The sequence below is a fragment of the Diplotaxodon limnothrissa genome, linkage group LG1 (genome assembly GCF_057381915.1).
Source record: "Diplotaxodon limnothrissa isolate DT_005_m linkage group LG1, D_limnothrissa_male_GT1.1, whole genome shotgun sequence".
In the NCBI taxonomy this organism is placed as follows: domain Eukaryota; kingdom Metazoa; phylum Chordata; class Actinopteri; order Cichliformes; family Cichlidae; genus Diplotaxodon; species Diplotaxodon limnothrissa.
In genome coordinates, this window is record NC_140596.1 from 24,318,988 (window position 1) to 24,335,474 (window position 16,487).

The window sequence follows — 16,487 nt, forward strand, 5'->3', positions numbered from 1 at the left end:
AAAAAAAGGATTTCCACATTTCCTGACATCACCTGCTGTCTCCACAAACTGTGTGCAAGTGACACCTGGCGAGTTAAATAATTAAAGCACAAAAAAAATTCTCATTGGTCTTCTGTGTGCATTAATATTTGCACCTATATTTTATTTTATAGCCTGGTTTAGCTGGAGGTTTCTTCCTGCTAAAAGGGAGTTTTTCCTTCCCACTGTGGCCAAGTACTTGGGTGTTGTGTGATTTTTGTGGTTTCTCTGGATTATTGTCGGGTCTTCGCCTTACAAAAGGAAGTTCCTTGAGGCAACTGTTGTTGTGATTTAGTGTTACATAAATAAATGAAATAAACTGAATATTTTATATCATTTTGCAGACTAACATTTGCCCAATAAAAAGACCGTCAGGTTTTGAAGGATTCTATCAATTTTTATACAAACGGGCTTTTAATTAATTTTAACTTGTATGTCTGATCTTATTGTAAAGCACTTTGTGATTTTTATCTGTGAAATGTGCTATATAAATAAATTTTACTTACTTACTTACTATCAATTCAAACTGTATGAACTTTGGCTTGGAAAAAGTCACACCAACCCACACTTTGCAATCCGTCTCCCACCAAGGGCAATTATAATACTGAAAAAGTACACCATTTGAACCTATTAAATGTAATCACATTACTGCAGCGGTATCTAATAATAGCATCTAAATGTTGGGCATCAGGAGAAAAATCCTGTAAAAATTAATTCCTTATCTCAAGATCCTTTTTGTCCTTGAAAATGCAAGTGAAGTAACTCTGTACTTCTTACACAGGTAGAATGAGAATCCTACTACATCCTATTTATCATCACTTCATTCATTTTCTAACTACTTATCCGATTTATGGTCATCGGGAATAGTGTATTAAAATAACAGTTTTCAGATGCTAGCACGATTACCCTTAATTCACTAAAACTGAAAATGGATCCTTTTGATTGATAAAAAAGGCTGGGGTGTGAGAGCTTTTGTTTTGGCTTTTTAAGGTGGGGAAAAAGCTATGAACAACTGCTTTTATAAGACTGCCGTATCTACACTTTCTCTGTGAAAATACAGGGAAAAAAGCCTGAAAAGTGGGACAAAAAAAGAATCAAAGAGATGAAAGGGGCAGCAGCGTGAGATAATAATAAGATGGGGGGAAAAAATGAGGATGATCTCATATGTTTACATCTCAGGACGGGCAATATGACCTAGAAAGACACTCAGCTTTGTTAATATGAAGAGCTCCAAAAGTGTAAGCACCACAGCAAAATCAGGATAGTTACATGGCCTAAATACAGGAGAGAATTACTAATGAAACTGCTGCCAATAAGTTGTATTAAGAGCTGAAATGTCATCTGTTTAGCTGCTGTGGGGCGGGGGGGTGAGAAAGAGAAGAAGGTGAGAGTGAAAGAGAGATACCACTCCACTGCTCTTCTGAGAGTGTTTCCTGTGGTTGCTATTGATCCATTTTAACCTACTTAAAAGGCAAGATAGGAACACGCCGACTCAAACAGGCGCAGCCTCGTGCCTACATGTGCTCACACCGTCACACACACACACACACACACACACACACACACACACACACACACACACACACACACACACACACACACACACACACACACACACACACACACACAGGCAGACATACACATACACTTACACAAATGCTGAGAGGAAACATCAATAAAAACGCAGGCCTCTTGAAGCCATTCTTAATAATCACCTGAGAGGAGTCGAACGCAGCCTGCTCGGTTCATGCCAAACATTCAGTGAGCAACAAACAAAACAATACCCTGACAAAACAGGCAGGCAGAGGATTACCAAATCCACTTGCAAGCTAATTAGCTCTCCCTTTAAGAGGAAGTGTTGTCTGGGGAACAGGAAAGGAAGAAGACGGTGGAAGAGAAAGAGAGGGAAAGAGAGAGAGAGAGAGACAGAGGAAGAGGGGATGACAGGAGAAGATGGCAACCGCCACTACTCTGACCTCATTTCCAGACCTTGCTTTTGTTTTTGCGTGTGTGAGGGAGGTGTAGTTGGGATCATGGGGTTTTACCTGACATCACGCCAGAGACAACTACCTTTGATTAAAGCACAACGCGTGAAGTTGAAGTACTCACTCAAACTGATGAGGGAGGGTCGAGCAACATCAGAGGTTTTTGGATTATATGTGAAGTAGAACAAAATTTTTGAGAGCATTTTCAAAGTGTAGTATAAACCGGGAACACTGGCTCAATTAAGCAAGGTTTGCTTTTTAAATTATTATTATTTTATGTCGTTCTGTTAAACCACACTGCCTTTCTATGTTTCCAGGATAAAGATTTCTAATATATATGTGTATACTTTTAACATAGAGTGGCAGAAATCAGTGATTGCAAGTTTGTTGATTGATAATCATACGTTACCAAATTGTAAACAGCAATGTCAACTCAATGTAGAGCTTAATTACTACACACAGGGAAAAAAAGACAATTACCCTCTTTCCTACAAATCTGAGACATTCGTTTTAGAAGAGAACAACATCCACAGTCACAAAGGCAACCTTGGTTGACTGCCAACCAATCAAATATTCATCATCAATGAAACTGTGACTGACAGACACACTGATGGCAGTATGCTTGGCTAGTTGTGCTGTGCAGTATCTCAGTATTTGGTACCAAAAGATAAATGCACCAAATGACAAACTGATCGAGGGTTGGCCTGATTTAAAAAGAGAGCAGAAAACGCTGCCATTGGTTTGTCATTAAGGGTTTTCAAGAAAGATGCTGATAATCAGATGCCAAACCGATCTTTAAGAGGTTATCTGTATGGCCTCATTTCCTGCCATTGCTTCAGCAGCTGGTTTGTAACCTGACCATATTCTGCTTGGAAGAGCACCAAGACATGCATTTTATTATCAAGTTAGTATTTTGACACCTGAGGTTTCACAACTTTATCGTTATGCAAAGGGATAAAGGAGTTTTAAAAAAAAAAAACATACGCAGCTGGCGCCCAAACTATACATGTATCCGGTACTGACTTTGACATTCTAGACAGGTTTTTAGAAGATAATTGAGAATACAGATTTTTGGATGAAGCTAAAATTGTGTAATGCAAGTTTATCTAGCTGAGTGGCTCCAACCATTGTTTACAGGACTCTGCAACAGTGACACGTGGCAGATAAGAAGATAGTGGTGCAAAGTTAAGCAACGTGCAACGAGTTGCTGACTTGTTTGTGAAATACTTTGCCGGAAAGTTAACTAATGATCCCATGACTTCCCTTTTTAAGATAAGTAACACACATACACATGTAAAAAAAAAATTTCTTTCTTTACTCATATGTGTGTAAGGTGTGAGAGTACAAGTGCATCCACTTAGTTCAACCTGGGACGCGTGGGCCCTTGAGAGGGTTGGACAGCGCCATGCCGATCTCAGTCATGCCGTAGCGTTCGAGGAGTGTGTGCCCGGTAATCTCCTCCCAGCGCTGCAGAGTGGGAAGCGGGAGAGCAGCCGAGCCTGAAACCATCAGCCTGGAGAGAAAGGGACAGGCATGAGGGACACACGCCAAAAAACACATCTGCAGTTTATATTTTGCCTGAAAAACCTGTGTGAAACATGTAAATTATCTAATTGTTTGCTAATTAGAAACATCAATTTTTGTGCATCTTCTTACACGTCTCCAAGGACCTGATTTGTGAGAGTCAGTAAGCATAGGGTTGTGCCTTACAGTATTCTAGAAACTGCAGACTGTTTATGAAAAATATACAGAATGCAGCATGGGAGAGATGATTGGCAGCACAAAGGAAGCAAAATAAAAACACAGATGCCACACACACTTGTAAAAGAAACTGTGGCAGTGAAAATTATTAAGAAGCAAAACATGTACTGGAAATGTGGTGTGACATTAATACACCATCCACAAAGGTCAAAAGATTATCAGGTAGCAAGAAAACATAATAATGTAATAATAATGCATGCCACGAGTGCATACACACAGAAAGGTGACAAACAAATTACAAATGAAAAGAACTACAAGTGTCTCAGGGCCAAAATAAACTTTTAAAAACAGGCTTAATGCTTCTTGGGACTGACTTTGCTTCAGGTTTGAACACTTCAACACTTCTGGGGAGGAGCGCAGTCTGACACGCACGTCAACCACACCTTCATGTGGTTTTCAGCTCGGTAAAAGGAGCAAAGATGGCAAGAGAGGTGAGTTGGACAGGTACATGTTGTTGCTCCAAAAGCAGCTGAAATTGTTAACTGTGGTTTGATGCATAGATCATGTTTAGACACCTCCGCGGTCAACAGCTGCAGCTGCATCAGTCATTGTTACACAGAACTTGCTGAGGTAGTTGAAGCACTGAAAAACTTCAATTTGTCTCACAAATGAACTTTATTTTCCAATTTTGCTTTTTTGTCTTCTTTGAATGTGAACCGAAAACACTGCCAGGATAGGGTGATGGTCAATGGGCCCAATTGCTAATCACTAACGCATCTGTCAGTTAGCTGAGCTACTAACATACAGATGTTTGGAGCCCAGAGACTGGCTTACAGCCAAACTCAAACGTTTGTGCTGTCATATCCTGCTCTGTCAGGTAAAGTCAAGGCTTCAAGTTGAAGGAGTTTCACCAAAAATACTCTCCATCAAAGTCATCTGGACATAAATAAATACTAACAGGAATGATGAAGAGCCCAAAATGAATGAACTCCATAGCAACATTAAATTTCCTCTTTAAATTGCCTAAAGCATCCAACTATTGGGTGATTAAAAAAGATGATAATCTCCCAACTGATGACAAAATGCATTAATATTAACTTTAATTAAGCTCTATACATCCCTGTGAAAAGGACATTTAGGAAACACTGCATAAAAACCCTGCATTAAACCATTCAGTGCTACATTATAGTTGCTCTGTTCTTAACCATTTTGCCACCAATCAATATGTACTCATACATACATGGAAGTATTCACAAATACAGCTACTTGTGAGTAAAATCTTGTGGCACAGATTCCACAACCAGTACCTTATTCTCTCTTTGCAGACTGCTTTGACAAAGTCCTTCACATGAGGCTGTGTGAAGTGCTGATCATAGTACTGGATCAGCTTAGAGTAAATAGTTGGCACGGCCATGAACACATTAACCATGGGAGCCTTGGAGCTCAACAGCATCTCCCACACCTGTGGGGGGAGAGAGGGAGAGAGATAAGCACAACACATAACTGAAGAAGGAAGGAGGAGGAGGAGAGATAAGGAAAATAAAAGCAGTATATCTAACAGTGGGGCATTGCAGACTAAATTATTAAATCCAGATTCATTCCATTAGTTTTAGAGGGGAAAAAAAGTGACATTTTTTCATTTATTTGATGTAAATGGCAGAATAAAGTCCAGACAGCAGCCTCATATTAAACCTGTCAACATAATGCAGGAAAAAGACAAGCAAAAAATGCCCAGATTTCTAAAAGGTCAGGAGGAAGAAAATAGCCGGCTGCCCCGGACTGGAGCGGTATTGCCGGTCAATTAAAAGACCTCGTGTGCAGCTACTTTTGACAAATGTGCTTTTCGACTGCCACAAAAGGAGCCACTCCCATCCTCAGCTGCGTCAGACGTGCCGCCTTCAACAGCGGCGGGCACTAATGGACGCAAACATGCGTCGCCAACTACATGCACATCTAAACATACTGTATGAAAATCACATAAACTCACCTGTTCAAGGACAAAGTCATTTTACACACCCGGCCCCGCCCACTCAACCTCATTCCTCACACACGCTCACACATTGCAGTAGACGGCAGAAGGATAGGACGACAGCATGAATTAAATGAAGGTGAACGACGGCTTCTCTAAGTCACTCCCCCCGCACCACAGCCCACCACCAGTGCCCCCCTCCAAGCTGTCTCCTCTCAGGCTACTCGATCTCACTTCTTCTTCATTCATTCTGCCTCTATTTTCCAAGTGCTCCGCTTTCACTCTACTTTCATCTCTGACCCCACATCCTCCCTTCATCCCCCCCCCCCCCTCGTCTCTCACCCCCCTATCTCACATTCACTTACCTTCTCTCTCCATTTCGTAATTTCCTGCTTCACTGCCTCTGCAGTCTCTCTCTCTCTCAGACACATACACACCTAGACACATACTCACACACAGAAAAATGCACTCTGTCCCATCATTGCGCTCACCTGAAGTAACACCACATCCTTCTTAATGTGCCAGCAATTTCTAAACTCTTCCTTCCACTTCTCTTTTGTGTGACCCTCACATCACAGACTCACCCAATCTATTATCTACTAAACTATCTTCCAATCACTTCCTCTGGCTCTAATAAAAACACAAGTCAAACACACAGACAAATACAGCTAAGATGATTAAGATATGCCAACAGTACAATTTAATCAAATCCCAATCCAGTCTCCCAGAGTAGCGTTACAGGCCGATCTAAAAATTGCAAGTAACCTGCGGTTCACGCGAAGAGATACAGAATAAAAGTTTGAAGAGAGAAAAGGATGATTAGCTGAGCGTGCCCTGACCATACTGGGTGGTGTCTATCAAGTGCAGTGAAGCGCTCCCACCAAGCCCACTCTAGGCGGGAGAGGAAGGCAATTTATGTCCGTCAAAGAGCTGGCCTCCACCTAGGGGACAGGATGCGGTGAGAACCGAGAGCTATGGCCTGCATCCTAAACAACTTCATGTGCCCTGCACTCAACGTAAGACCCGAAAACAGTTCTTCCCGAGAAGGCCCGATTGTTGAATGTCAATGTGCCAGTAGTGCTGATTCCTAAAAACTGTCAGGTAAGTTCACTCAGCTCGTCTGTCTCAGTAAAGAACATGTCTTTCAGTTTTAAAGTTTTACGTACTGGGAAAACATTTAAAATAATCTGGTCCTTAGTGGATCTAAAAATTGGGTAAATAAAACCTCAGATGAGCAACAATATGTGATCTTCCACTGTTTCATTTAATAAAAAAAAAAAAAACGAAACCAAACAGCAGAATCAGTGTGTGAAAAACTAAGCACAGCCTTACAAAACCACAGGAATTAAGAGCGTAAGTAGCAGCCAGATGCTGCTAATCAAATGCACTTGATTAAGCAGAAATTTTGGTAGCTTGCTGGTCTGGAGCATTCAGGTGTGTGTTAACACAATGCCAAGGTGGGAAGACATCAGCAGTGATCTTAGAGAAGCAACTGCATCGTGTTTTAATGTTCGAGCATTTCACTGACCTTACAGTGGAATAGACCTTGTTTTAATAGTCAAGTCATTAACATAGTAGTATCAGCTATGTAGTTAGCTAAGTTTTTAATTAGTGTTTGCAGGTTCCTACAAACAGACAGCTTTTTTATATTCCTCGTGGATAATAGCTTCAGCTGTAGGCAGATTACCACAGTCCTTGACAGCAGTGTCACATTATCGGTGTCGTAAATGCTTCATGTGAAGCAGAGGTGAAAAACATCAGTGTTCAGGTTGCCAGTGTGTCTGAATTAGCAGATAATAAAAGTTCCTGCTATTGACGTTGATAAGTAGTATCAGTTCTTATATAAGACTTATCCTAATAGTTGACTCTTCCTAGAGAAGGCTGACTGTAACAGAGAGCAACCAGCTATACAGAGTGGCATATGGATTCTTACAGCCAAACACTTTCAAAATGCTTTATCTGTCTGAACTAGACAACTGGTGTATGAAACATTATTTTTAAAATGTCAATTTCACTTTGAATTACAGAACAGGCAGTTGTGAGTATTTCCAAGCAGCATTCCCATCAATCAGGCTACTTAAAAAAATGCCCTTGCCTGTTAGAATTTAAAAATTGATGCCTTAGCCATCCCTCTTGAGGAAAAACAATGACAGTAATATTACATTTGAGTAGTTGCTGTGATGAAGCAGTCAATAAGAAATCAAATAAATTAAAAAAAGAAAAAAAATCCGAGCAACGCTGTTTGAAACCCAGGAACGCTATCTGCTCCCGTCAGTCTAATACAGTACACTTGAAAAAGACTTATCTGTGATTTACTTGATCACAATTCCTGCACTGAAAATTCCCGACACTATCTCCAGGCAAAATCAGAAGAAAAAGAAATCAATGCTGGCCTCTGCTGCCTAGGGTACCCTTCAGAGATCTTAGGGGATAGAAGACGATCGATCACTTCATCAATGTACTGTAACTTCAGGAGGAGGAGTATAAAGGCTCTTTTTTTTCTCTGAAGATGAGAGAAGGGGTTTTGTGGTTTGGCACACAAGGTCAGGGATAACAGTTGAATACTGATAGCTATATTAGTCTAGCAATACCCATGTTGACAGATACACATTTTCTTTAAGGTCGTTTCTTTTTCATTCACCTTAAGTGTCATGAAGTGGTAGACTTCCTGACGTACAAACAAAGAGAGCAAAAAACAGAAAGGCACACACACACATACATTAAAAATTGTGCATTTACACTTCAATACAGCTACACTTATATACACACACGTAGCACCCTATCTTCCCCTCCCTTCTCAGGGCCAAACAAGCACTATCATCCTTCAATGTCAGCTCATCGATTGATCTGCTGCTTAAGTCCCTGCCGTGTGTCGGCATTGGTCAGATACAAAGCCACACAGGGCAATTCATCACTGAGCCCCAAACACTTAGTTTTGACAGTGTGAGAGGGGGAAAGAGAGGGAGATGCAGACGGAGAGGAGATGAAGCGAGAAGAGAGGAGCAAGAACAAAAGAGCAAAGGGAAAGGGAAGCACCAACTGAGAAAGAGGGATTCATGTGGAAAGAGGTAATGGTCTTTTTTAATCCATCAGGGTTGTCTGCAGAAGACCTCTCAATCTGAAAACTGTCTTTGCCTTATGATTAAGTTAGATGGAACCCTAAAAAAAGCCACTTTTGTTCACGGGGGATAATAAAAGACACTGTGTACTGTGCCGAGAGACAGAAGAAGAAGAAGAGTGCATCTCTGACCTTCTGAGGATGGAATTCGGGAAGCATGACACAGGTGGCGCCCACCCAGAGTGGGCACAGCAGCTTGTTAATGACGCCATGAACGTGGTGGAGAGGCAAGGTGTGCAGGATGACATCATCTCTGGACCACGCCCATTCTGAAACCAGACACTGGACCTGAGGGGTGGGCCGGAGTGGGTTGTTAAGATGTCATATTGTCTTTACAATAAATTACCTCAGTCAGCTTTCACTGCTACAGACATTTGTTACAATGATCTCCCCTAAGCTGTCGTTTGGTGCACTTCCAGATGGCAAAATTGATTTTTGTAACTTATTTGAATTCTTCCCCATTGTCACAGTGCGCTATATGAGAGGAGACCAACAACAGCGAGGTTCAAATGAAAGGTTTTATCCTCAGCATACATGTTGCTGTTAGTAACAGGAGTATCAGGATCCCTGTTTTAACAACCTTGATCTTGATCCCTTTTATTGTATTTGTTTTGTTTACTGCATTAAAATTGGGAAAAATAACTTTTAAAAAGGCATTTTATTAAAAATAACATATAATTACGTGTCTGATTTACTGTATTTTTTGTGATGTTGTTTACTTGCTGAACTTTTGGCACCCAGCTAATTTCCACCTGTGCACGTATGAGGTCCGACAAAGTCAAGAGATCCCTGTGAAACTGGTTACAGCCAAAAAGCACAATAATACTAAAAATCATTATAACCTAACCCCACTCCACTCCACTGAGGTGGCTGCTGGTGTAGAAATCTGTAAACACCTCATCAACAGTAATTTCTCCCTCTGTGCTGGGCAAACAAAACACAAAAAAGAACAACATATTCTAAAGTTTATCATCGATGCTCTGCTGCTCTTAATTAAGGGGTAGCTTAAACATCAGTGCAAGTCCAACATATACAGTTAGGTCCATAAGTTCTTTGACACTGACACAATTTTATAATTTTTGTCTATTCACATCGCCACAGATGACCACAAATGAGACTGAAGTGCAGATTTTCATCTTTAAATGTAATGCAATCCCCCATTTTCAGTGACTCAAATATAAGTGGACAAACAGACATAACACCGCTGTTGAGCTTTATTAATATTAAATTCTGAAAAAAGGAAAAGCATCTAGTTTTTTAGTCTATTAACTTTACTATAAAAATGATTAGTACTTTACACTTTCCATAATTCTCTTTTTAGTTTGATTTGCTCAAAAAATTTCATTTGAACAAATCTTTTTCTTATATGATGCTTCAACGCTGAAAGGCAAAAACATTTCCTACAATCACTCTAGTAATGAAACCATCAGACTAAGGACCTGCTTAGCATTACATGGAAATGGCCACGGTCATGTAAACAATACACACACATAATTTTTAAACTATGCCACCAATAAAAGTATTATTATTTATTAATTTTGTTAAAATGTTTCAAGGTCTAAACTTTGTGAAACCAGGACTTAAATATAGGTAAAAAAAAACCCCATCTAACTTCATATTCAGCTTATCTATTATTGGTTATATTGACACAAATCTCAGTGAGAACATCACAAAACTAACACATGCAGATCTATAAACTGTATCTATGATTTTCTTCTTAAATTAAAGAACTGTTTAGACACCCCCAGGAGACATATTCCCTGATTAGCATCACCCTCGTTTTTTCCCCACTGTGCTTCCTGAATAATCACTAATTTATGCCATTAAAGATCTCCTGAAGTTTTTCTGTGCAATTTTAAGTGAAACTGACCTACATGCCTGGCAGTGTGGAAAATTAAATCACTCTAAAAGGAGGCAGAACTTCACTTGAATCTGGTCGGTCTGGAAAACTGAGTGAGTGAATAATTAAGTGAGTCTGTCTGGTTTTTTGTTTTTTTATTTTTTGAGAGGTAACGTCAGGTTTTTTTGAAAAAAAAAATGCCTGCAGTGAATGTGATCACTACGGTGCGCTGTGTCCAACATATTGTGCATAATGGTATTTAAAGAGATGAGCATCATGAACAGCGTCAGAGTACTAAATGTCATCAGGGCAAAAAACAAAAGACGTCTCCTGGTCGTACATGGCTGCTGGCTTGTGTTATGACTCTTTGAATCATTAAATTAATTCTGACATTTGTGTACATGAGCATCACCAACATGCATGTAGAACACTGAATCTGGTTGCCTGTACAAAATAACGTAAACAGAAATTTACCTTCACGTCTCCCCCCCTCACAGGAACTTTAATTTTCTATGAAGTCACATTGATGGCCAAAAACATCAAATGATTTAAACAGATGCACTTCTGTAGTTTAATGCCAAACAAAATTATTCGTCAGGCCTTCCGTCAAATTTATTTTTTTCCCAATAAATGAAGCTTAATTAACCTTTTCTTTGTTTAAAATTTTCAGTTGTATAAATAAAACTGACTTTACAAAAGAAAAAATGTAAACAGAAATCCAGCAAAAACCTTCATTCCTTATAAAAATAATCTTTCCAAGCAACAATTATGAAATCTTACAATAAGATAGGACTTATTTTTTATTGAATACTGTTATTAAGGACTGTTATTAAGAAATAAAACCTAAACATTTAATAAATAACTGACATAAACTGATTTTAGTTGTACATTCACATAGCTTACAGCAAACCATGAATGCACTGTTAAAAGGTCTAATTTAAGAGACCCATAACCCTATGATAAAAAAAAAGAAAAGCTAATAGCTTAATTTACTTTGGCTCCAGTGTAATTAATAGACATAATTTACCATTGCTTGGACGCTGCCGTGTGTATGCAGAACCCCTTTGGGTCGCCCTGTTGTTCCACTGGTGTAGATGATCATAGCTGGTAGATCAGCCCAGTCTGTGATGGCTGTCTCCTTCTCCTGTGCGTCTTCCTCACTTAAAGCATCCAGGTCAGAAGTAGGGGGCAGCTTCAGACACGGCAGCCCGAGCTTCTGTGCCAGAGGTTCGAGGGTTTCAGTGTAGGGGTCCGCTGCCAGCAGCAGCGAAGTCTGGGAATCAGAAATGATGTACTCCAGTTCTGCCGGTGGGTGTTTTCGGTAGAGTGGCACCGCCGTCCCACCACTCATCCAAGTGGCCCACTGTGCTACTGTATAGGAGGCATCATTAGCACACAGGAAGGAGACGCGTTTTCCTTCCAGACCTCCAAAGTCTGAGTTCAGAGCTGTACCGATTCTATTTGCAAGACCTAAACTGCGGCAGTACAGCTGCTTGTAGCTGTGGCTACCACTGCTGTCTATGACTGCAAGCTTTTCTCCATACACTGGAGCTCTGGCAAACACCGGCTTCTGGTTTAGCCTTGATGAAGGTGCTGTAGTCCAGCTATGAGCCTTTCTCAGACCTGCCTGTCTTAAAATCCATTGCCCTGGCTCCAATGGACAATAAGTTAAGGAAAAGGCAGGTTTCCAGTGAGGCAAAGTCCACTTCAAATAGTGGCAAGTAGCGGTTATACATCCTGGCAGCATGTTTGACTTTTAGTTGTTTATACGCTCCACAGTTAGAAGCTCATTACGGCTCCATCATCAGTATCTTACATCTGCTCATAGTGAATATCTGTGGGTTGAAGTGAAAAACATTTGCGCTTAGTTTGATGAAGCAACACACAAAGTCATAAAGCCAATTAACTTTGATCACCAGGGATTCTTTCTGTGACAATTAACCATCTGATTAACCACTAGTTTTGGGTTTTTGTAGATCTGCTGGTTGATGGTTACGAATACAAAGCAAGCGCACTGATGTGGTCAGCTTGATAAAATAAATAACTGTTTAATTAAGGAACAAAGAAGATGATCTGGTTCCACCAGTGTTTGAATTTTTCATATATTATTTCCAAAATAATTACAGGAATCACTCAGAGATACAGACAGTCACTGGCTGAATTACATCAGTACTACTGAGCACCGTTTCACTCAGTGCCAAAGTTTGGTAGCAGAACACATCTGGGATAGAGGAAGAAAGGGAGTGAGACCACGTGGCATCACTCAAAAAACACACAGGACTTTAGCACATCTGTCACCAGCGTATAAGAAATTGAACCCGTGAATGATGATAATGAAATTTTTAGTGAGACATCGACATTTTCTACAGTTCATTAATTAGGCAGTTGGATCGGTTGTTGTCAGAGAAACGGGCCTTCTTTCACTGTGTTGGCTGACATTTTAACGTGGCATTTTTACACTGGCTGCACTGAGATTTCTTATCAGCCTGGTATTTACAGTAAACAAGCACGCTGTGTTAGATAGTGTGTCTGCAACCTTAGTATCTAAGCATAGACAATGCTATTTAATATTGCAGCGTGCAAGAACTGTGACAGTGACAGCCTCAGACACTATCAGACAGTTTCAAATGGTGTTGGTTTGACGTGTAAAATGTTGTGAATAAATAAAAAAATGCTTTAACTGAGAAGTTTTGACCCATTTTGTGAGATACATTTTTGAATGTATTATTTCAAAATAAGTAGAGTCCTGAAAAACACGCTGTGAAACCGCAGACACTGGGCAATTTCAAATACCTGAGGCTAGTAACACAACCACTCTTATAAAAAAGCTCTGAATGACTTTTGACCTGAGGCCTTTAATCCTCAGGGACTTGTACTGGGACACCACTCAGAGCTTTCTGACAGGTTGCTTCACCACATGGTAGAGCAGTAACAGCAGGGACTATAACATCCAAGAAAGGGTGGTGGCAATGCAAAAAATATAACTCATAAAGGATCAATCTCATTCACACAGCAGTCTGAGACAAACACACAATGAACATTAACCTTTGTACTCTATATAGTTAATGGTTTATGGGTCAATCCATGTCAGCTGACCAAATACTTTAAACTACAAGAATATACACTCTGGGATCATGAATGCTGCCTGAACATATGAATTAAACTAATGTTAAACTAAACATATGACTCTTTCTAAAAATTATTTATGGGAAGGGGGGCTGAACACCACCACAAGTTTTAGACTACAAGACAAACGCCTTTCTAGATTTTTTTAGGTGGTTTTATATTTTTGGAATATCACAATAACTTGTTTTTTTGTCATAAAAACAAGAAAACATGACGAAAAATATATTATTATTAAACAGGCAATACAAAACCAATTCATGTTTTCCTATGAGCCAAGTCAGAGAAATTATGGAACATTCACACACTAAAACGACTTTTTTCTTTTAAGGAATGCAAATAAATAACAACTACAACTGGAATTAAAAATAAAAATATTTTTTTCTATAAAACTATGGTTGAGAATTCATCAACAATAATGACATATTAGCATAAAGAACTGATTTTGATTTGATCTTTAAGAAATTATGATTTGAATAGTTTCATGGTACAGAGTACACCTCATATGTGGAAATCAGTGTTCCCAATTTCAAGGCCTGGGTGTTTTATATTGACCTTTGCTACAGATTTCCCGTCACAGTAGCGGATATTTACCCGAATACTTAAAATTACTCAAGGAATTCTCTAGATGCATCTATTTGAAATGGCTCCAACTGATAGAAAGAAAAAGCTTGAAAATGCCCCTGACTTCAACAGAAATGACTTCTCCAGGCTGGGGATTTTTCTAAAATTCTAAAAATCGGTCAGTTAAGCTTTCACTGTTATAGTAGTTACTTAACATATATTGCGCTATTATTGTAAATTATTATTTAAATTATTTAATCAATGATTAACAACATCGTGACTCTTTAATAGCATTAACATCATTCAGTCACTTGTCGACTTAAACAGCTTTAAACAGCAACACCGTGAAGTTACAGGAGGACGGACAATGACGAGGATGACCACCGACCGAAATAACCTCTTCATCTTAACGCCACTGTGCTCAGTCCAGGTGACTCTGACCGTCTCTGACTTTCACTTTATTCAGCGAGGACAGGTGACCGGACATCAGCCATGACATGAACGGTACACCTCCGCGTTTGACGGCTACAAACACAACGATATCTCGTAAAATAACACCCAGTTTCACTGTCTACACCTTTCTCTGTTAACTATTTCACTTTCACCTTACCTACAATAATAGTCGGCATTTCTTGGAGTGAAGGACAGTGCCACAACATTAAGCGTCCGGTTTGAAACAATAGTGGTTTAAACAGTTCCCGTCTCGTAAGTACACAGCACAAAGCCAGTTTCTGCAGGGTGGTTGACACTTTAAATACGCAGCTTTAATAACCCTTGAACAATGTTTTAAATGATTTTTAATGATCTTACTTTATTAGTCTACAAAATAAAAACTTACATAAAATAAAATGACAATCACACATTCAAAGCATGTCTGGATATAGCAACGCAAAACCTATGATCTTGTCTCTGCCTATCACTGTACTGCTGCTTTAAAACTCAATTAATTTTCCTATTTTGATGATTAAAGGGGCAAAACAATAATAAGAAATGAGTTAAATATCAGGCCAACAAAAATATAGTTTCAGATAACTAAATCCTTAATTATAAACAAACTAGCATGAGCTGTGTTTTTCTGTCATCCCGTGGTTATTAACTCAGCTTGGCAGTTGTTGGCATAACCTCCACCCACTTTACTGAGGACCTGCAGATCCAGTGGAGAAGCTGCTCGCCAGAGAGGAGGACACGGGAGGGGAGAGCGGGACGTATACGCAGCCGCTCCACACAGTGCTGTGTTTTAGATCACGTGCCAGTCCCACCACGCAGTGTGCCAACTAGCTTGGCTGGCTTCATCATCACAGTGCAAGTGGGCACATTCAGCCGCCAGCTGGCAGTCGCGGGCCTCAGATAAGAGAATGGTACAGACATGGCACACGTTCAAAAAGTTTTCACTTCCCTCCCCAAACCCCCTACACTGCAAACGAGGATGGCATGTTCCTAAAAACTGGAGCCTTTGTTTCTCAGTGCTCCCCTCCACTCTCAGGAATAGTGGCAAAGACCACTCGTTCCCATTCGCAGGGAAAATGCTATTGAAGGGAATGCTATGCTACCCCAGCAACTATGTAATTTCCAGAGAATCCTTTATTTGTAGGGAATTTGGAGTCTTCAGTGTTTTTCTGACGCAGATGGCGCTGCCAGATTTTCAAAGGATTCAACTCAAAAATGACCGAATGTCATCTCTGATGTAACGAAATAAGGCGCAGAAGACCCGTGTTTTTGGATTTGTTTCCTGGAAGTTGGCCATGTCTTCGACGTGTGTTATGTGGGGACGGGAATCTGAGCCAGAGATTTATTTACAGCTACTTGTGACATGCAGGGATGGATGAACAGGGGAGGATAATAAAGACACGCTTGTCATGTAAGGACGAGACACGGCTATCGCAAGGAGTTACGGTTTTGGCTACATTGCGAAAAACGAGGGTTAGATGCAGTATATAGTAAGCAGAGGCTGGCATTCTGCTGTGGTGGCCTCCTGCCAGCGCGCCATTCAAAAAAGAACACCTTAAAGGATCTCGCCACTGATGGGCAGGATGGCCGCAAGCAGGCGCCAACTCTCATCTTGGCAAGGGACGGCATCAGAGGAAAAGAGAAAAGAGGGGACCCCCCACAGATCTGTGAGAGTGGCTGAGATGGTAACACAAACCGTGGGGAGTACCCAGGCATGTGTCA

The 16,487-nt window shown here is 40.2% G+C and overlaps 1 protein-coding gene across 2 annotated transcripts in view; it reads right to left on the reverse strand.

The window, feature by feature from the left end:
• acsf3 (acyl-CoA synthetase family member 3) overlaps positions 1–14,991 on the reverse strand; it is a 34,987-nt gene extending 19,996 nt beyond the window's left edge. The window contains exons 1-5 of one of the 2 annotated variants that reach the window (XM_085355535.1): positions 14,929–14,991; positions 11,659–12,466; positions 8,924–9,079; positions 5,012–5,166; positions 3,371–3,516 (exon numbers count right to left, since the gene is read on the reverse strand). In XM_085355535.1, the coding sequence (XP_085211661.1) occupies positions 3,371–3,516; positions 5,012–5,166; positions 8,924–9,079; positions 11,659–12,378 (1,177 nt within the window). In that variant the 5' untranslated portion in view covers positions 12,379–12,466; positions 14,929–14,991. The remainder of the gene's footprint in view (positions 1–3,370; positions 3,517–5,011; positions 5,167–8,923; positions 9,080–11,658; positions 12,467–14,928) is intronic. The other variant, XM_085355543.1, reaches the window with a different exon arrangement.
• Between the last annotated feature and the right edge of the window lie 1,496 nt (positions 14,992–16,487).